Source organism: Schistocerca cancellata, chromosome 5, assembly GCF_023864275.1.
Source record: "Schistocerca cancellata isolate TAMUIC-IGC-003103 chromosome 5, iqSchCanc2.1, whole genome shotgun sequence".
Classification (NCBI taxonomy): Eukaryota; Metazoa; Arthropoda; class Insecta; order Orthoptera; family Acrididae; genus Schistocerca; species Schistocerca cancellata.
In genome coordinates, this window is record NC_064630.1 from 308,714,828 (window position 1) to 308,737,370 (window position 22,543).

Here is a 22,543-nt window from a genome sequence, read left to right on the forward strand (position 1 = left end):
CTCTGGTCTAATTGTGAGGTACAAAGTAAGGTTGCGAACTATGAAACGTGGAACAGCCATGGAAAAAATGAATAGCGAGGTTAGACCATGATGATCACATTCACGCACTTTTTTAAACGTTTATACTTTCGTGTCCATAAACAGATTTAACGTAATCCGTAAAGCAGACTCTCATCATTAAAATGTATGCATTACAGCGTAGAGTTGTACTTATCGTTTCGTCACAAGCAACGATAAACTTAGGGAAAAGTGTATAAAATAGCCCACGACACTTCCAAATAAAGAGTAAGAAGAAATCTTTATAAACGAATACAATACTGAATAAACAAACGAATTAAAATATTTGCAATACCCAAAAAGGAGGTGTGGAAATGGTGCTTGTTAGCTTTAGATGTTTCGAGATAGTATATGACGAATAATAGTATACACCATTCGCGAGGAAAGTTTGGTTAAGTAGTAAGGGCGACTGTGAGCCACCTTAAAAGCATACGAAAGGAGAGCTCTGAAAAACCGAGATAAATTAGGCATATGCCATAAGATTTTTCCTTTGTGTAGCGCTGTGTTCATTGACATTAAAGAATTATGGTAGAAGTTAAACAATAAAAACAGACCTTCAGAAAGATCCAACAAAAATTGTAGTAAAATCGGGAGGTTATGTTCGACACGTGATAGACACCAGAACAGCAAAAGCTGTTTTGATTATAAGCACAAGAGAAAATTGAATTTGTGGTTACCCTAAAAAAGAGAAAGAAACACAGTGCAAGCAATTTGGAGACGTCAGACTGGCCTTGTCCTTGATGTCGATTACGCTCATGGCAGAAAGTGGAGTCATTTAGTGCTGAACACAGATCAAGCACAAAAACAGGAAGAAGGTGAACTGAACTGTGGAAAAAGAAGCAAAATGGAATCAGTGGACGGTCCAAGCTCAAGATACCCAAAATGAAGCGACGGTCAATAGCCGCGGAGTCATGTTTATGTGGGACCGGTGTTGGATTGCGAAGGGGGAGATCCGTGTTCAAATCTCCTTCGTGCCCCAATTTTTTTATTCACAAGATTATGAACGGACCGTCTGGTCATTGATGCGTCTGTTCCCTGTATTCAAACTTGTATTTGTCTCATGTTATAACGTCCGTCCGCAACATCAAGGTGTAGGAAGGGACGTCCAGACGTACGTACCTCCAATTTGGTCTACACAAGTACGACATGTTGTGACTCTTACGTTCCGTCTTACAAGTTTTGACCCTTCAATTGCTCTGTTATAACAGAGTTCACACCTGGTTATTTTTTTTTATTTTTGTTTTATTTCTGTGAGAGGTCTATTCAGCATCTCGCCTGCTCTCCCTGTTCATCGTACGCAACCACGACGCCGTGCTTCTCGCAATTCGCTCGAGGTTGCACATCTTGAGCTTGGACTGTTCACCGTGTCTATTTTTAATTTTTTCACAGTTCAGTACAGTTTATTCCTGTTTTCACGATTGATCTGTGAGCAGTTTATGGCCGGCTGTCAACTGGGCCATTTTACTACTAAATTTGAGGAGGGGTGGGATGCAATGGGGAGTTTCCTTTGTCAGTGTCCGCCTCTGGCCGTTGTCTCGTGTAATAGATCATCCCACTAAGCTGTGGCATCCCACTCCTGTTTAAGTTAAACCCACGGAAGAAAGAGAAACGAATGTCTTTTCCATTACCTAACCACTTTCACGCACCCTACACGGAAAGTTAGTTCGCTGCCTTCAAGCCTACGGATAATTCTGACACAGTACATCCATGGTAGCACTAAAAATACTCTTACTAGGGCAGACATAATGTCTATAGAGAGACACAGTAACCGATGGAAAATTGTAACTTCAGTCACAGTTACGATTTAATATAGACAGTTGCCAATTACAGCATGTATCAACCTTATTAATGTCTATAAAAATGGAATAAACATGACAGGTGAACAGAAAGAGTCAAGCGATCTTGTTATTTGTTTAAATGTGTACAGCCGTTGGAAATGCATACACTGCCTAACAAAAATCTGAAGCACACAGAAGGTGGGGAGGAAACGAAATGAAACTTCACAGGTCTAGAATGTATGTGATGTTATTTCTGTGCTAACAAAATCGAATCACATTAAAACCAGCTTATCAATATAACGTTGCACCCTGTCTGGGCTTGGTGCATGAGCCTATGCTGTTGGAACAGGTGTCATAAGGCCGTTGTGTACTTTCCTAAGGCAAACTGGCCCATAACCGTTGTAAGTGGTCGGTGACATCTTGGATACAGGCACTGGGACGGAATTTATGTCCGAGCTGGTCCCATGCAAGTTGCATCAAGGACAAATATTGGAAATTTGTTGGGCACGGGAGTACATCAACGTCACGCAGACAGCACGTAGAGACACGTGCCATGTATTGGCGAGCATTTTCCTGCTGGAAAAAGACACTATGATCTTTCGGATGAGAGGTAGCACATGACGGCGCAGGATGTCTGTGACTTACTGTTCGGCCGTCAGTGTTCCCTCAGCCACAACTAGCCATGACCTGAAGTCCAAAAGTGATTTCTTCCGAGGTTGCCGCCATACGCACCAACGATGGTCATCTGGGACAGTGGAGAACCACGCTCCATCGCTGAGCACAGTGCGAAACAATTCATCAGGTGCCCGTGGTTCCCGGTACTGTCATCACTTCAAAGGCAGCCGTTTGTGTTGTGCACACATTTCCTCAGTTCAGCTTTTGCTAGTGTCCTGCCAATGATGTGAGATGGGACAGAAGGTTTGGGGAGTCCATTACTTGTTCTTGGATGACAGGCACAGATGAAAGGGGTTATGATGTGCTTGGTGCAGAATACAACCATCATCCCTTAAGGTGGTCGATCGTGGTAGAGCGGAGACTTGAGGACGAGTACTACGCCTACCTTCATGTTCACATGCTGTCGAACACCAGGCCACTGTCATATTCGAATGCCGCACAGATCTCGAGACTGTACGATCCGCCAAGGCGGCCAAATGGAGACTCATCATGAGGCCCCTTTCAAGATCAGTCAGGTGCTGATAATGCTGTGTCAGGTACGTACATGGCATATAGGGGTCTTTCAAACATACCACTTATTTGCTTATCTGTCCATATTTAGACCAGCCCTGCACAATGAATGACTTATGGGAGGCAAATGACAAGGCCATATTGGCTGCTGATTTTTGGAAGTCTGAAGTCTAGTTCCGGACACGGAAAGTAAGTAAGCAAACATACCACTCAACATATGACGCTGTTCACACCTTTTATATACCCCACCAGGCCTGGTAACATCACTAAACCCGAACTACAAGAATGCATTGTGGCGGTTGTTCTACCTCTCACAGAAAACCGCAGCTATAATCATTAATATAACCCGTCTGTTGTGTGTACATGTACGAGCTATAAGGACATACGACTATGTCTTCCGGGTGCTTCGTTTTTTGTTGGACAGTCTATATGCCTGCCGGAGTTCCACTCTTGGGACGTAAACTAGGCCACAAGTTGAAATTAGTGTGAAAAAAGACTCGTCCAACCAAATGACTTTTTTCCATTGCTCCATAGTGCAGGTTTTATGACTTCGCACCATGTTTTCTTGGTAGAGGCATTTGCATCACTGGTGAGTGGCTTTGAAATTACAGCTTGCACTGAAATTCCCTGCTTATGGAGCAATTGTGTTGTTTCGTTGCTGACAGGGTTCGTGAGTGTGACATTCAGTTGTGCAGTGACTTTTGCAGCTGTCATCCTTTTTTTCGTCGCAGTCGTCTTCAGTCACTGACCTTCACTATCACTCAACACACTTTCATCCGCGTTACGACATAACGAATGAAGATTTTCCGCTTTTCCTGTAAGCGTCTTGAAACACCGAACGCTCCGGCTACCTTTGTCATGAAAGCACACACCATATGAGCAACAACAATTTTCTTACATTCGAATTCACTCACAAGGGCAGGGCCTCAGATACGGCCAACCTATTGGACTCATATTTGGCAGGTCACTTGTGTACAGCATAAAACGAAAGACTAAAATATTTGGCTCAGCATCCTACACCCCCTCCCACCCCCAACCGCCACCACCCATGTTTTTGAGAAAACCATCTCTAAAATTCATGAGGCACAATAGTTAAAATTGACATGGTCGACAGACAATTCAAAACTGAGCATCTGGTTGTGGAGCAGAGAACCTTTTTTCGATTTTCAAATGTGTTCTGCAGTTGCTTTTAATTTGTATTTTTTCCTTATCGAAACTGGTAGGGATGGAAAGGTTAATAAAGTGAGTAAAACAAAGAATCATAACAAAGTAGGAGAAGAAATTCCTCAAACAGCTTCGATTAGTAAGGAATTAAAATTTTAATCGTGGTCACCTTACAAGAGGCCTTTCACTCACTCTTTTACATGTGCTCACTTTCCTTCTAGCGGTTGCATTAATGGTACAGCTCTTCTTAACATTCGAAGCAAATGTATGCGCAGTGTCAATAAGCTCTAATGAATGGGGTCTTGGCGCAACTACATTGCTCCTTCTGAAGATTTGGCTTCAAACAGACACATTTCTTTCTCGGTAATTAATATCGATGCGTACCATGCGTACGACAACATCGCCTGGAGTATCGGCGATGGAAGTCGATCATGAATTATGTTATGAATGGTTATTGCATCCGCGCTTTTGGGATTCTAAAAGAACAATGCAGTTTTGAAGCCTCGAAAGTAAGTTTGTCCCGTGCCTGGCTGTAAACAAGCGTCGTGCGATCGGGTGTCTGTGGTCCCTCGTGACGAATTCATAGCAGTCTGACTCGGAATTATTTTCATACAACGAACCTTAAAATTGTAACCCTTCCCAAATCCAAGTTGTTTGAGGAATTTATTCGCCTTCTTTGCTGTATTCCTTATTGTTTGATTACTAACACTCCTATTCGTACCAATTTTGACACGGAAAAAGTACAAATAAAAGACTATAGAATGATTTAGTTCAAAAGCGTTTTATAAGAACATAAGGGTCAGTCGTAAACATTTCTTTACTCAACCTCTAGAGAAATGTTCGTTTCCGGACCCCATACGAACATGAAAAATGCTAAATTTTCAGTTATCTATCGATCCAGTAAATTCTGAGTCGATTGTGTGTCATGATCTTTAGAGGTGGTTTTCTCAAAAATGGTGGAGTGGAGGGGGTTGAGCCAAAATATTTTAAGTGTCTTTAATGTTACACTGTAGACAGTCGACCTGCCACATATGAGGCGAATAGGTTGGCCGTATCTGAGGCTTTCTCGCTGTTAGCTCCGACGTAATGCACTCACAACTGCACATGACATTGTTCTGACCGCGATTGACGCTTGCAATGTATTGAGGTGCCGTTCGTCACGAAATACAACAGCGCAACCTGCAGACTTGGCTATCATCTGCATTCACGTGCAGGCGTGTATTTCTCATGTGGTTTTCATGTTTTTTTCTTTTCTTTTTTTTTCATTCCCCTACAAGTAGAGCACTGTCAACATGCACACGCGCTCTGCATAGCATAACGATGACACATTGACTGACACTTTTGTTCCATTGTATTTCATGCTCACTATCACCATGGCAACATTATTTTCGGTTTAATATGTAAAAATTCATGTTTCCTCTGAATTAAACCACTGACCGCTTCAATTCTGAAGTTTCATTTTTTCATACAGTGTGCCTTTTTTCAAACAATGTCGTCTCATTCTCATACCTGATGACTCGTTTAGTCTGGCACCTTTGAAAACTGAATGGAGAAGAGGAAACAATTTTTTGCGGTTTCCTACATACTTTGAAGCCCAGGTCCGTGTGTAATAAGCTGTGAAGTTTTCGCAAAGTTGATATTTCGTTGCATTGTTCATAACTTCGCAGAAGGTGTTGCCTAAAACGTATTTATCCACAACGTCAGTGAGATATTTATTGGGTGCTCTTTGCTTCTTCTTCTTCTTCTTCTTCTTCTTCTTCTTCTTTCGAGTAGATTCTTGAATGAATGCCACTCCTTTCAGCATAGTCCCACTCCTGCCAGACTTAGCACACAATCGACTTTACTGACTTAGTATTTAACTTGTACTCTCCGTCACCTACTCCTCCAGTACAGTCACTCTTTTCTTCTCATGTCAATAAATTTAAGGACTTTAACAGCAAGACGCCACGGTTGCCTGCGAGGGCAACTGTAATGTGGCACCAGTCTGTACTTAGACAAGTGTGCCAGTTAGTTCCCGTTACGGCCTGTTCTCTTCGTCGAGTAATATGCAGGGTGTAAAACAACTACGTGTAGAGAAGGTAAAAGAAACTTTTTGTGTGACAAATGTCAGAGATCCGCTAGTATCCATGGAGATTTTGGCGCTAGTGGTTTTCAGAGACAGTGTTCAAACTGATGTATGACGAATATTGTTTTAGAGGTCTTGCTGAAAATGTCGTCTGTTTACGTTAATGCATAACTAGCATCTGTATGCTGATAATTCTCTAACAAATGTGGATAGATGGTCCAGTTATATGAAATTGTGGGTCCTGAATGTCACCTGCGCAACAGACAGACAAATTACAAACCAGAAGTCGGGTTCAGAGACCAAGTCTTGCCGAACTACAGTACACCAAAATTCCTACGGACAACACTAGATACAACTCTAACTTAAAGGTAGCATATTTCAAATGCAGCTGCTAAGGTCAATGCAAGAAGCAACATTTTTCAAAAACTTGCTGGTACCGCATGGGGAGCTAACGCTCGTGTATTAAAATCCATATTCTGTTGTTGAATACTACTATTCTATATGGATCAACAGTGCTCGCACTAAGATGAGAGACATGCAACTCAGTCAGGCAACATGAATTATTGCAGGATGTATTAGGAGTACAAACACCCTATGGTTTCCTGTTCTCATCACTATTCCAACTCAAGCTCCATGGAGATCAGTTGTTCATCAGAAGGTCTGAAACAACGTTCAGAAGAAACTTCAGCTACCCCTTCATTGAGATACTGCACAAGCAGAACACCAACGCTTGAAATCAAGGAAACTGTCGTGGCGCATAGGAAACAATCTTGTCGGGTAGTCTTTCACTGTCGACCATTCATGGGAAATCCAGTGGAAGCAGTCATCTTTGGTCGACAAACAGCTAGTCGAGAACCCTTCATGCGGATACAAGGATTCTCTCTAGACCTCATATGGAGGGTAGCGAACCGGATTCGAAGTGCACAAGACAGATGCGGCTACCTGATGCAATAGTGGGGATGGGCTAGCTCTGCAAACTGTGACTGTGATGCCTCCTTATAGTCAATCTACCATGCCCTTGCTGATTGTCCTCTTCGAACATACAAAGGAAAGATAATGGACATTCACCACGAATCCAATGCAGCAATCGAATGGATCAGGGACCTAGATCTGTAGATTGTAAGATTATACAACCCTGCGATTGTGCATATTTGTCGACAAATGTTGTATGTATATATATTTATTATTCGACAAATAAAAATTGCCTAACACACTCAAAATAGTCAGGTGTTTCACCAATAACGGCTGCAACTTCGGCCAAATGAGCAACTAGCTCTTCTGGGCTGTCTATGGGTGTCTTGTACATCAAGCGCCTCATCTGCGTCCACAATAGAAAATCCACAGGAGTGAGATCAGCAGGACGTGGTGGCCACGATACTGCCCAGCCATTCCCAACCCAATAATTGGGAAAAAAATTATCTCAATTTTCTCCGACTTCGCGGAAATGTGTGGTGGGGCCCCGTCATTCATGAACCACTGTTGGAGTGTTTCCAAATTACACCAACAAGGGGGAGAATATTACAAAATCACGTTCCGGACGCAGTTTACTATCCTCATTCTGTTCCTCAAGACACCTTCTACATCATCTCGAAGTTTGCAGATGTAATTACGAAACCTCCTATAGTTGCCTGAGTGGTAGTGGGTCATTCTCCAACATTTCCGGTAATAATTCGCGGAGAAAAATGTGGTGATTTCCTCCACTGGCCGTGTGAAGCAGAAGATACGATCTAACCAGATGGTTGTGAACGATACTGTTCCGCTCATTTATGATAAATCTCTGTTGATGATGAATCCCGTCTCCGGCCATCCTGATTTAGGTTTTCCGTGATTTCCCTAAATCGTTTCAGGCAAATGCCGGGATGGTTCCTTTGAAAGGGCACGGCCGATTTCCTTCCCAATCCTTCCCTAACCCGAGCTTGCGCTCCGTCTCTAATGACCTCGTTGTCGACGGGACGTTAAACACTAACCACCACCACCACCTTGATGATGAAACACACGAGCTGCCTTAGTGTTTTCCATCTCCAAGATGTGGATGTTGAATATTCCTTCTCTTGTGAAGGCAGCCTTATTAATAAACAAAATAGATGTTGGAAGTCAGGGACATTTACAGTTTAGTGTACATACCACAGGCATAATTCCACGTGCTGGAGAAAGTCGTCAGCAAACAGGTCTTGCAACTTCTGCTACTAGAATGATTGCATGCCCGTCTCAGACGGGGCATTCAATACATCCTTGGCTATGGACCGTGTGCAGATGCTGGGGTTGTCCTCATTTCGCTGTAACACAGCTTCCTTAAACTGAACGGTTCGCACCCTGTGAGGTCTACCTATTTCCCGTCCGTCTGTTCTAAGGCATCATCATTCACGAATACGGCCGTCAAGTCTTTGAAAAAATGGTTCAAATGGCTCTAAGCACTATGGGACTTAACATCTGAGGTCATCAGTCCCCTAGACTTAGAACTCCTTAAACCTAACTAACCTAAGGACATCACACACATCCATTCCCGAGGCAGGATTCGAACCTGCGACCGTAGCAGCAGCGCGGTTCCGGACTGAAGCGCCTAGAACCGCTCGGCCAAAGCGGCCGGCCAAGTCTTTGAAGCGAAATGTAATTTGCGTGCTCGATGTTGCATCATGCGTCCCCATAAATGCGATGCATGGCAGCTATCCCTGTTAGGCTGTAAACAACCACCAAGAGTCCATAAACATCAATAAATACTTTCATGTAAAAACTGCATGAAGAATGAGAATATAATTGTTTATCTACGTACGTGGACGCTGCTAGAAGTAATAAAAACTTGCCCTTCCTAGCAGTATGACGTAACTGCATTGAAAATCAGGATCCATTGTAACACGTTGCATACGAGGTGGTTAAAACAATTGTGAACATTGTTCTCATGGTAGTCCAGTATCAAACTCTTCAATGAACCCTAATTAGTAAACAGTGCACCAGTGACATTTACGTCACATAACATGTTTATATAAAGATGCGTCATAATGGCCGAAACGAGTAGTTGTCTGCATTGAATCGCAACAGCGACTGAAATAAATAATGAGTTAATAATTAAAGCGCCAGTGACAAAAGTGATTCTGCTGTAACAAAAATGTTTCAAATGGCTCTGAGCAATATGGGACTTAACATTGGAGGTCATCAGTCCCCTAGAACTTAGAACTACTTAAACCTAACTAACCTAAGGACATCACACACATCCATGCCCGAGGCAGGATTCGAACCTGCGACCGTAGCAGTCGCGCGGTTCAGGACTGAAGCGCCTACAGCCTCTCGGCCACCGCGGCCGGCTCTGCTGTAACAGACTCGTGTCAACATCTCATTTCAACTATTTCTCTTAAGCAGGATATCTGACGACTTAGAGGTCGTAAGGGGATTCACATGAGCACATACTACTTACTCGTGAAATCACATATATATTATTTTATTCCGGTACAGGACATTCAGAAATTCATGGACGAGGCTGAACACGGAGTAATTTACTTCACATTTGGCTCAACAGTGAAAACACAAGACTTACCAGAACCAAAACGGAAGGCACTGTTGGAAGCGTTCGCAGAGCTCCCCCAGCGTGTCGTGTGGAAATGGGAGACGGACAAGCTACCCGGACAGCCGCCCAATGTTCTAATACGCAAGTGGCTGCCACAGTACGAGATATTAAGTAAGTAAACGGTGCACGTCCTTTTCAGACAGTGTACCGCTATTTAAAGTAATTTAAGTGGATTTTTTTGTCTGGAATATATTATTGACTGAAAAAGTATTGCGGTGCCGTTGCAGAACAACAATTCTGTGACGTTTTATGAATTACTGTAATTGTTCAAGACAAAAGAGGGAAAATATTTGTCAACTTATTCTCTTTTTTGTTAATAGGCCATCCCAAAATGCGACTGTTCATTACACATGGAGGTCTGATGGGCGCAATAGAAGCAATTACCAACGGCGTGCCACTGCTGGGAATACCTCTGTTTGGGGACCAACCCGTTAATGTTCAAATGTTTGTAAGGAGGGGTATTGGATTACACCTCGCATACAAAGAAATATCAAAGAAGTCCGTCCTGGAAGCCGTGAGCACCATACTAAATGACCCTGGGTAAGTCAGATACACACCACACAACATCAAATGTTTCTTCGGTAGCTCTGTGCATTAATAGTAGCGAATTGTATTAAATACAAGTTAAGGCTGTTGGAAAAGGGCACTACGAGCTTTTTGGAGCACACAATGGACTGAATTTTCGCGTAAAAGCATGATTCTGGAATACCCTATTCGTACTACGTTTCTTCATTTGAATTTTATCAATAATCGTTCTGTTATCGAATTTGATTTGAGTTGTGATGAACTGTTTTAAACTGAGACGAAGTTGCTCATGAATAACAGATAGTACGATTTCAGAGACATTTAGCACATTAAATATGTGTGAAATTTCTGGAAACGATCAGGGAATTTAGACTGGAATCGCAGTCGACAATAGACGTCCTTTTCAGGAAATGCTGACGAGCAAATTTAAACAACTGTATTTCAGATGAGCTGAAAAATACTGTTCCTTTTATGATTCCGCTGTTTTACTTTGTTGTTATAATTCTTAGTCCTTAGAGTGGTTTGATGCTCTACATCTTCAAATTACGAGTGAATCAATTTATCTTTGCGTAGGTTACTATGTAATATGCCTTCTTCAATCAGTGGGTTATAATCTATTCTTTATCTGCTTCTGTAGCTGTTTTTCTACACCGCTCTCTTCAGTATAAAATTAGCTGCTTCATAATGCCATAGACAAAACTTCAGAAATGTTTTCTTCTTCTGCTAACTTAGTCCTGTAGACATACGGGTTTTTCTGTATTTTATTTCATACGGTTATTCAGTTGATAATGTCCTGTTGGAACAATAAATTGTAGTATGTTACCATTTTCTTCTTCTATGGCCCCTATAGTATCAAAAAAATTGTTGTACAAAGGTATAGATTCAGAAACTTATTTCTTAATTACCTAATGAGGCAACACTATTATGGAGACAAGCAATTTGAACTATGTATAGAACTGTTAACCAACTTTTATTTCTCTTCGAAGAGGTTGCTGCTTTCTCAGTCTTTTATTAGTTCTCAGTCAACTACATGTGCTAGGGGTAAAGCTACCTCAATTCTTTCATCTAATTCTCTTTGTTACGTTCCAAATAGCGTTGTGCCTTCTGGGAGTGGCTGTATGGACTAATTCACATACATGGGCCTCATTTCAAACTTCTTGATTACATGAATCTTGGAATAAGTTGAATTTATTGACAAAAATCTGATTAAATGATTTGAAATACCGAGGCTATTTCATAGTGTATCCACTTAACAACAAGACTTTGGTACTGATTTATTACGATAAGCGATCACATATTTTTCAAAGGACCTTTTTATTCAAATCTGTTGACATGTAAAATCACTGCTTACAAACTTTTCTTAATCGAAACATACCTGATAGAACGTCTTCACAATACCTACGGTGTATTCCATTCACGTAGCTTGGTGCTAGAAACTAGAGCTGGTACAGAGTGAAAACAAATTTAGTTCCTCACACAAGTGCACTGTGTTACATCATTGTTATTCAACTGCCTACACACAAGTAGCATGGTGGTATATGAATTGTTATCATAAAAGTTGTGAGGTGTCAGTTGAACAGCTTAGTTTACCCATGAGATTCTACAGACTCTATCCCCAGTGACTTACAATGATAGATAACTCTCCATAAGATCATGCGATTTAAAGAAAGCAAGGTCGTGCAACAGAAAATGGCTTACTGAATTAAATTGCCAGGGTTGGCCTGATTAAGCATGAAAATACAGTGTACGCATCTCACAGGGATGTATTGGTAACAGGATTCATCAAATTATGAAAAGAAACTAAAGGCAGCTATAAAAGTTTGATTTATTGCTAAAAGACATCAAAAATGTTTATCCGCTGAATCGAGAATACAATCAATTATGGAGGGAACAAGGAACTAAAATCATGGACGATAGTCTTGGCACAGACTGTTGAATACATGGTAGAAACAATGTAAATTTGTGTTTGTGAATATGACCAGTGATTGCAGAAAAGATTAATGAGTTAATAAAGTCCTTGAAAAGCATGAAAAAATACCAGTACTCTTGCTTTATAGCATAGTGTGTGCAGCTAACTGGCTTTGGAAAGTAGATCAGCAAAACGAAACTTTGATGCGACATAAATGACTTCACACTTGCCTCATCTAAGTAATTCGAATATGGCCTATGCTAACCACTGGGATGATGTATGAGAGCATAGTATTATGCGTTAGTGGCTGAAAATTCTAAGTTCAACCCGGCATCTGAGTTCTGCTGTAAGTTGGAGACATATCACTCGGTAGCTCTAAGACCAAGTTTAATGCTTCAAGCCCTGCGATGACGTGTCTTGTACAATGACTCTGGGACTAGTGCCGTTCTTACTCTCCTCAACAAAATTTAGCCGGTTCTGCCAGCATCGGAATGTTGTCAGTCAACTGCAACAGACCTTGCAAGTTCCAACCAATGATAATTTCATAAACATGCTAACAAATTCCCTGCTCTTAAGACTGTACAGTGGTTAACCAGTGAAGTACATTTCTCCCTTGGAGTGAGGTAAGAGGCAGAAAATCTCCCCTTCTATGCAACAAATTTTTGTTTAAGGTCAATGACAAGGCGTGCACATACACAAATGTGCGATCTCGCCTCTGCTACCAAAATAATTCGTATGAGGCAATCAGAGAATTCATTACACGTTTGTTACCTTATAAATAAATTAAAATTTTTTTTAAATTTTAAATTCAGTGTATTAGTATTTGTAAAAAGATTCTTTCATATAGTGTTCATTAAAAATGACTATCATTCCACTTGGGACCTGTGGAATTATACATTAGCTTATTTGTTTGAGTTTTAAATATTTGTCATGTATTGTTGTTTTTCTGACATGTTCTACATCCTTGAGGACCTCCTCACTACGGAGCAATTGGAATGAAAGTAAATCTAATCTAATCTATTTCTAACATTTGAACAAAAATTCCAGCTGGCCTTCCTCGGGGCTAACAGCTGTCCCCACACTAGCAGCATCATGTTTTTTCCTGACTTTCGAATCTTTATCTCTGCTAAAAGAGCGGAGCTGTCGTTTGCAAATTCCGGTGATTCATTTGAAAAGGTTTCTGAAGCGATTATGGCCGCGCGACGGGAATTAACAGACTTTGAACGCGGAATGGTAGTTGGAGAAAGACGCATGAGACATTCCATTTCGAAAATCTTTAGGGAATTCAATCTACATCTACATCTACATTTATACTCCGCAAGCCACCCAACGGTGTGTGGCGGAGGGCACTTTACGTGCCACTGTCATTATCTCCCTTTCCTGTTCCAGTCGCGTATGGTTCGCGGGAAGAACGACTGTCTGAAAGCCTCTGTGCGCGCTCTAATCTCTCTAATTTTACATTCGTGATCTCCTCGGGAGGTATAAGTAGGGGGAAGCAATATATTCGATACCTCATCCAGAAACGCACCCTCTCGAAACCTGGCGAGCAAGCTACACCGCGATGCAGAGCGCCTCTCTTGCAGGGTCTGCCACTTGAGTTTGTTAAACATCTCCGTAACGCTATCACGGTTACCAAATAACCCTGTGACGAAACGCGCCGCTCTTCTTTGGATCTTCTCTATCTCCTCCGTCAATCCGATCTGGTACGGATCCCACACTGATGAGCAATACTCAAGTATAGGTCGAACGAGTGTTTTGTAAGCCACCTCCTTTGTTGATGGACTACATTTTCTAAGGACTCTCCCAATGAATCTCAACCTGGTACCCGCCTTACCAACAATTAATTTTATATGATCATTCCACTTCAAATCGTTCCGCACGCATACTCCCAGATATTTTACAGAAGTAACTGCTACCAGTGTTTGTTCCGCTATCATATAATCATACAATAAAGGATCCTTCTTTCTATGTATTCGCAATACATTACATTTGTCTGTGTTAAGGGTCAGTTGCCACTCCCTGCACCAAGTGCCTATCCGCTGCAGATCTTCCTGCATTTCGCTACAATTTTCTAATGCTGCAACTTCTCTGTATACTACAGCATCATCCGCGAAAAGCCGCATGGAACTTCCGACACTATCTACTAGGTCATTTATATATATTGTGAAAAGCAATGGTCCCATAACACTCCCCTGTGGCACGCCAGAGGTTACTTTAACGTCTGTAGATATCTCTCCATTGAGAACAACATGCTGTGTTCTGTTTGCTAAAAACTCTTCAATCCAGCCACACAGCTGGTCTGATATTCCGTAGGCTCTTACTTTGTTTATCAGGCGACAGTGCGGAACTGTATCGAACGCCTTCCGGAAGTCAAGGAAAATGGCATCTACCTGGGAGCCTGTATCTAATATTTTCTGGGTCTCATGAACAAATAAAGCGAGTTGGGTTTCACACGATCGCTGTTTCCGGAATCCATGTTGATTCCTACATAGTAGATTCTGAGTTTCCAAAAACGACATGATACTCGAGCAAAAGACATGTTCTAAAATTCTACAACAGATCGACGTCAGAGAGATAGGTCTATAGTTTTGCGCATCTGCTCGACGACCCTTCTTGAAGACTGGGACTACCTGTGCTCTTTTCCAATCATTTGGAACCTTCTGTTCCTCTAGAGACTTGCGGTACACGGCTGTTAGAAGGGGGGCAAGTTCTTTCGCGTACTCTGTGTAGAATCGAATTGGTATCCCGTCAGGTCCAGTGGACTTTCCTCTGTTGAGTGATTCCAGTTGCTTTTCTATTCCTTGGACACTTATTTCGATGTCAGCACGATACGAGATGCACGATGTCAAGAGTATCAAATTTCAGGCATTACCTCTCACCGCGGACAACGTACTAGCCGACGGCCTTCACTTAACGAGTGAGAGCAGCGGCCTATGTGTAGAATTGTCAATTGCTAACAGTCAAGAAATTCTGTGTGAAGTAACCGCAGAAATCAACGTGGGACATACGGCGAACGTATCCGTTAGGACAGTGCTGCGAAATTTGGCGTCATTGGGCTATGGCAGCGGACGACCGACGTGCGTGATTTTGCCAACAGCACGACATCGCTTACAGCACCTTGCCGTCAGGACCCTGGACGGCTGGAAAACCGTGGCCTGGTCAGGTGAGAGCCGATTTCTGCTGGTAAAAGTTGATTGTAGAGTTAGAGTGTGGCGCAGACCCCACGAAGCCTTGGACCCAGGTTGTCAACAAGACACGTGCTAGCTGGTGATGGCTCCATAATTATGTGGCCTGTGTTTACATGGAATGGGCTGTGTCATTGCCTGGAAATGGTCATGTTTGGCAACTTGGAGAACATTTGTAGCTATTCATGGACTTCATGTTCCCAAACAAAGATGGAATTTTCATGGATGGCAATGCGCCATGTCACTGGGCTACAACGGGTTGCGATTGGTTTGAAGAACTTTCTGGACAGTTTGAGCGAATGATGTGGCCACACAGATAGTTCGACATGAATCCCATCGAACATTTATGGGATTTATTGAGAGGTCAGGTGGCCGAGCGGTTCTAGGCGCTACAGTCTTGAACCGCGTGACCACTACGGTCGCAGGTTCGAATCCTGCCTCGGGCATGGATGTGTGTGATGTCCTTAGTTAGTTAGGTTTAAGTAGTTCTAGGGGACTGATGACCTCAGAAGTTAAGTCCCATAGTGCTCAGAGCCATCTGAACCATTTTTTTGAGAGGTCATTTTGCGCATGAAATCCTGCATCGGCAACACTATCGCAGTTATGGACGGCTATAGAGGCAATTTGGTTCAGTATTTCTGCTGGGGACTTCCAACGACTTATTGAGTCCATTCCAGGTCGAGTTTCTTTCTGCACTATGCCGGGCAAAAGGATGTCCTGACTCATGTCAGGTATAAGGCGGTAAAGCTGTAGGCCTGCTGATGTGCTTGAGGATTCGAGTGCGGACGTAGGGCGTTGGCCCGTAACGCATCTCGCCGACCTTTTCTAGATACAAAGCCAAGTGACATGGCGTATGTCAGCCTCGACAAGTTGCAAAGAAACAGACCAACTGTCTTTTCATGTAACCACCAGTATCATCATCGGAACAGGTACTTTCCCCTTCTACACTCCCTGTTGTGAATATGTACAGTGGAGAACTTGCAATCGAATGTTTAAAATTAGTCGTATTTGTATATTTACTGTACGTGGACGAGCTTACATGTTTCTCGTTTTCGTAACACCAGCTATGTCCGAGATACGTCGTTACACTGACTAGGAACCAGAGTGAGAACACTCTACGGTTGGTTCCATTCATATTTTCAGTACACCGCAGTAAAACACCAAGGTCTGGATGTGGGAGCCAGTGACAAGAACAGCACCAGCTTCATAGCGTAAACTGTGTAGCCATTGCCAAATAGTCTTGGAGCAAACACTTATGCCTGACGTACTACAAAGATATGACACAGTTTGTGAGCATGCATTACAGCCCTCGTTCTCATTATTTGGTATATATAGTAATCTGTTCCACTTATTAACCCCTTCCAACACAGCTGCAGTGCACGTGCACAATATTTTCTCCCGTATGAGCAGGTCTGAGATCAAACGGTATTTGGTATCATCATCGCACTCTTATTAGTGGCAACATTTTAACCTTCGTCAGATTGACCCACTATCTTTGACGACCGTTGTTGGTTATAGAACTCCTTGTTAAGTTTTTTAGAATAAAAATCTGCTACACTTGCCAGTAATTTCTTAATTTATTGCACGACCGGTTTAGAGACCTAAAGTTACATCTTCAGGTGACACCAAATAATTATGAAAACACAAACGTGTGGTGGTCGGGCCATTAGTCATGGAGTATATCGCCCCTGTTAACTCATACACCAACTTCAGAGCCCGCCTGTACAGCAAGACACGGAAGTGCAATAAATTTAAAAAATTGCTGACAACTGAAGCGGATTCTTTATTCCATAAATATGTTCTTTAGTTGCGGATGTTCCCCTGATCATATATTTCAACGTCATTAATCTACAGATGATTGGTACTCCTTTTGCTGGTCTCGAGGACGTCGGACTGATTGGGACTGGGATCAACTAAATGGATTTCTAGAAGAACATGTTATTTGCACACAATGAAACATCAACAGATTCAGAAATTGCTTGAACACATAAGAATCACTTCAGAAGGAATACCACACGAACTGAAGTATACCTAGAACAAATGGAAAACATCAGACACAAAATTAGAGGTGCTGAACCTAAGTAGCGACAGACCTGACAACGCAGCTAATAATCATCAGTTTGAAAGAAGGGAATGGTAAAAATATTCATTCATTATTGGGCATATCTGGAATGCCTTGCAACGTGCTGTTCAAGAGAGATCACCACTCCTCGTACTCTTACGGATTTATGGACAGCCTTGCAGGATTCATGGTATCAGTTCTCTCCAGCACTACAGACATTAGTCGAGTCCATGCTACGTCGCGTTGTGGAATTTCTGCATGCTCGCGGGGGTCCTACACGATATTAGGCAGGTGTACCAGTTTCTTTGGCTCTTCATTGTAAGTGTTTGTACGGTGCAGTGTCGATGCTACAACAAATTTAAAACTTCCTGATAGTTTAACCTCAACAACTGTTTCTTAACAACCAAATAGAGAGGAGTGGGGATGTGAATTTGGGTAAAGAATCTTTTCTTACATTTAACTGTTTGTAGTTTCCTTCCTTTTAGATACGAATTTTTGAGAGTGCTTTCATTACTAATTTGATTCTATCAACAACAGTAACACTGCCGACACGTTGCCAACTTCAGCTCAGTACAGAAGTCGTGGCCGGTGTGTTTTTTTTCGAGAAAGCCTGTGCTCAGTCAGCATTCGTAGACTGAAAGTGCTTCGGTTCGGACATCATTTGCAAGTCAGTGACAGAAGCTGATGGTTTTCTAATCAGCCAGTTGATATACTTAAATGCCGGTAGAAAGTTAGAAGATGGCTGTAGTGTGTCTAATTGTGATTTGCGCTCCATAGACCTAATAGTCTCTCCTTATAGCCAGGAACATTTGTGAAAATATACATTCCGAATACATTACAATACATTATCAATGATGTCGTACAATTTATGTTACTGTTTTACATTTAAGTTAATACAAATGTAATATTTTTTATTTGTGTGCAGGTAGATCATTACAGCAGATTTATATAATTAATATTACGCATTTATTTTTAAATTTGTAAGTTTATCTCGCCATTAATCAGCGTCACATATGGGTACGGTGGAATTACAGGTATACGTCAAAAACAGAACAAATCTCTGCATGTTTTCGTTATGCATGGTTTGATAGCCTATGTGTAAGCAAACGTGTGTATTTTTTCATGTAGTTATGATTGATGAAGCCAGTTTTGGTCAGGTGCAGTATGCTGAACGTTCTGCATGTGTGTTTCATGTTTTTGGCGTTGTACAGAACTTTTGCATATAATTCATTCATAATATTTCCCTAGAGACTGGCCTCGCGGTTGAAATCGACTAGTTGCGCAAGTAACGTTATGTACAACCAAAAGCTGTAAATGTTCGTACGTGAAAATAAATCTGGCATAAACTCCCAATTGGTTTTACCACATCCGTTCTTCATTATTATGAGGCCATGTCTTGTTGGCGGTGGTATCTGTATTGTAGCACATATCCAGTGAGCCATCGAACTGCATATTTGTATATAAAGGGCATAAAAATGCAATATCATGAGGACGATAAGCAACATACTTCAAAACGGTATGAAGTATACTGCATACTTCGATGTTCTATTTATTAGGTTTTCAGCACAACCACACAAAGTTCAAAGGAGAAACGCTGCTTACATTCTGTATGCAAGGTAAGAGTATGAAATGGGTTTCTCGTTCAGTAATCAGCTTTGATTATTCGTTGTTTGTGAAAAGATACCTCGTGTAAGAAGGAAAACATCTTCCAGAACTTTTTGGGATTCGACAGCGCCAAGATAATAGCCTACATAGACGATGTTGCTGCCTGCGTTGGTCGTGACCCGCGCGGGATTAGCCGAGCGGTCATGGCGCTGCAGTCATGGGCTGTGCGGCTGGTCCCGGCGGAGGGTCGAGTCCTCCCTCGGGCATGGGTGTGTGTGTGTTTGTCCTTAGCATAATTCAGGTTAAGTAGTGTGTAAGCTTAGGGACTGATGACCTTAGCAGTTAAGTCCCATAAGATTTCACACACATTTGAACATTTTGGTCGTGACCCAATGATTGCCACTTGAATATGCAGACGATTGGTTCAGGAGGACCATTATCAGCGCCATGGAGAATATAAGTGGCCCCAAAGGAGTAGCAACCGAGAGGACAGAGATGACGATTGCTGGGCAGTGCAGAATCATACAACCATGCCACGCTCTTTGGGTCGGAAAATGGGCTAACTGCAATAATACAAGTATCCAGCACCCTCTGCTGCCAAAATATAGGATGGCCGGGGGCAGTCACAAAGCCCCACTTGCACCTGGAACCACTTTGCCACGAGACGATATGCAGACACCATCTAGTCGTGGTTCCACCACCATCATTCATGCTTTTGTACAGAGTGACTCTTCGTTGTTGACCCTGTGATAGCTTGACTCTATTTCTTTTTGCATCACTTGTAATGACTCTTCATATGTTTGGAGAAATACAAGTTAAGTAAATCTCATGTTTGATGTGTTACTTGTTCACTAATCATTTCTGCCCCCATCTTCCTTTCCTATGACAACAGTTGCTGCGCCATTCTGTAGCCCACCTCTCATTACCATTGTGTGTGAAGTCATACACAACAAACACATTCACCTCTGATTCGCATAGCATTCTCGCTTCCTCCGCCCGTGTTCCCGGGATCGAGTCCCGGCGGGGTCAGGGATTTTCTCTGCCTCGTGATGACTGGGTGTTGTCATGTCCTTAGGTTAGTTCGGTTTAAGTAGTTCTAAATTCTAGGGGACTTATGACCATAGATGTTGAGTCCCATAGTGCTCAGAGCCAATCTGATTCGCATAACCAATAATTTGATCAGCAATCGTTACATTTCTGCTGTGTTAAGGTCGTTGGCTGTGCCCTACCATTGAGGTCTCCGTGACGTTATCTTTCAACAAGATAGTGAAAGGTGAAGGTGACATGCTTCCTGTGCCGTCCTGACCTATCTCAGCGCAAAGAATGCACAGCTGTTGTTCTGGCCAGCGCTTTCTACAAATATCTCACCCATATCTGGCCGTGGGTTGCCAAGAGACTGGTATGCCACCAGCCACTAGCCTTACGATCTCGGCTCATCTTCAGTTCAAAATGGTTCAAATGGCTCTGAGCACTATGGGACTAAACATCTTAAGTCATCAGTCCCCTAGAGCTTGGAACTACTTAAACCTAACTAACCTAAGGACGTCACACACATCCATGGCCGAGGCAGGATTCGAACCTGCGTCTGTAGCTGTCGCGCTGTTCCAGACTGAAGCGTGTAGAACCGCTGGGTCACAGCGGCCGGCTCATCTTGAGTTCCAGCTTGGTTATAGCCATTGTTGATGCTAGAAGTAGCAGCTGTGTGGACCAATTTTCGCATCATATGTATCTCCAAATCACTCCCAGAGTTAATAGTGTAATCTCCTCTACATTCAGTGTGGATGCACAATTACATTCGATCTCCTGTGGCAGTCTCAAAGGAGTGAGTATGGAGAACATGGACGGGGACTTTCAGACTTGGAGATAGGTGGCTGCCCAGTGGGAGTAGGGGTTGGGCGGGAAGCATGCTGGGATAGTCTGTGCAATTGTGATGAGCACTGTGTCCAGATATCATAAGTTTGGCTCCTCATCCAGCACATATTTCACTCTTTGCTGCTGATTCCGCCTGAAGTCCCAAAGCAGCTGACACCAATAATTCCTTCCCTTCCCTTGCCTTTCCATCCCTTTCTGCCCCCTCCCCCCTTTAACATTAAGTAAGGTTTCCATGCTTGCTATCTACCATAGTGATGAAATTTTTATGGTCAGCAGTGTACTTTTATGCTGCAACAGTATTCAGTTTCACATCTTCACGACAGATGTAAAAATAATGTTTAAAATCTATAATTACGCTGATAATTCAGAATACTGAATGCACAATGATGATGCATGAGTGAGTCAAGCGGTCTGTATTGTTTGCAGGTACAAGAAGAGAACTGAGAAACTGGGAATGGCGTTTAAAGACACGCCAATGACGCCACAGGAGACCGTTGTGTACTGGTCCGAGTATGTTATCCGCCACAGAGGGGCGCCACACCTGCGCTCAGCTGCCGTGGACTTGCAGTGGTACCAATTGCTGCTCCTCGACGTCATAGCCGCCCTCCTTGTGGCATTTCTCGCTGTTGCCGCTGCTTTTGTGTTCTTACTACGAGTGGTCTTACGACAGCTTGGCTTCCTGAAGGTGTCGTCTGACTCCACGTCATTAGGCAATAAGAGCAAGAAGACTAAGCAGCAGTAACGAGTTGAACACTATTAATGTCACAGTATTTATGCTGAACGAAGTTTTCTCGTTAACTAGTCCTGACATTTCTGATGCTCTTGGGTGAAACTCGTAAGGGTCTTCAGGCATATTTTATTTGGTGTTTTGGTCTTATGTTATGAATTTGGTTGTTGCAGCGTTTGTATGGAGTCATCCCAAACAAATACTGCTCATCATGTGTATCAGTGGATGCCTTGTGTCTATTGAAGACGTTGGTTTGTTACTTGTAACGATCCACCAAAGACCAAAAATCCGTTATACAAAAGTAATCAGAAAACATCTCTGAACAACCTCCATAACATTTCCTCTTACACGTGAGCAGAGTGTAACGTTTCTCCAATTTTTGGACTGTTATTGTATATTCTGTAATAACCACGCTGTTGCCGTAGTTCCTCCACATCTTATCCTGAGGAACCTATCCTGAAGTTTTTCGTAGAGTTTTGAAACATTCTGCAATGTTCATACTAGTCAGCTATTGAAGCATTAGGGATGCAAACAGTGGAAGATGTATAAAGATGTGGTTCTACATCCGAAATTAAATGCTTTAAAGAAGGCTAACAAGTTGACGATAAAATCCGCCTTTAAAAACGAAGACGTCGATATTTATTCAGTTCCTGAATTTTTTTTTATCAGCATTTCTCTGTGTAAATGCTCTTGAAATACACAGCGTGACAAAAAAGGTCATGTGGTGAAGGAAGAAACGAACTGAACTTCACTGGTTGAGAAGGTGTGTGATGTTATTTTAGTTCTCACAAAACTAAGTCAAATTTTCACACTTGAGAATATGATCTCATTTATCAGTAAGACATTGCGC

General features: G+C 42.4%; 1 protein-coding gene across 5 annotated transcripts in view; it reads left to right on the forward strand.

Moving 5' to 3' along the window:
• Nucleotides 1-22,022, forward strand: part of LOC126188144 (UDP-glycosyltransferase UGT5-like) — a 124,717-nt gene extending 102,695 nt beyond the window's left edge. For all 5 annotated transcript variants that reach the window (XM_049929642.1, XM_049929644.1, XM_049929643.1 and 2 more), the window contains 3 exons: nucleotides 9,697-9,919; nucleotides 10,129-10,348; nucleotides 21,393-22,022. In XM_049929642.1, the coding sequence (XP_049785599.1) occupies nucleotides 9,697-9,919; nucleotides 10,129-10,348; nucleotides 21,393-21,708 (759 nt within the window). In that variant the 3' untranslated portion in view covers nucleotides 21,709-22,022. The remainder of the gene's footprint in view (nucleotides 1-9,696; nucleotides 9,920-10,128; nucleotides 10,349-21,392) is intronic.
• The last annotated feature ends 521 nt before the right edge of the window (nucleotides 22,023-22,543 follow it).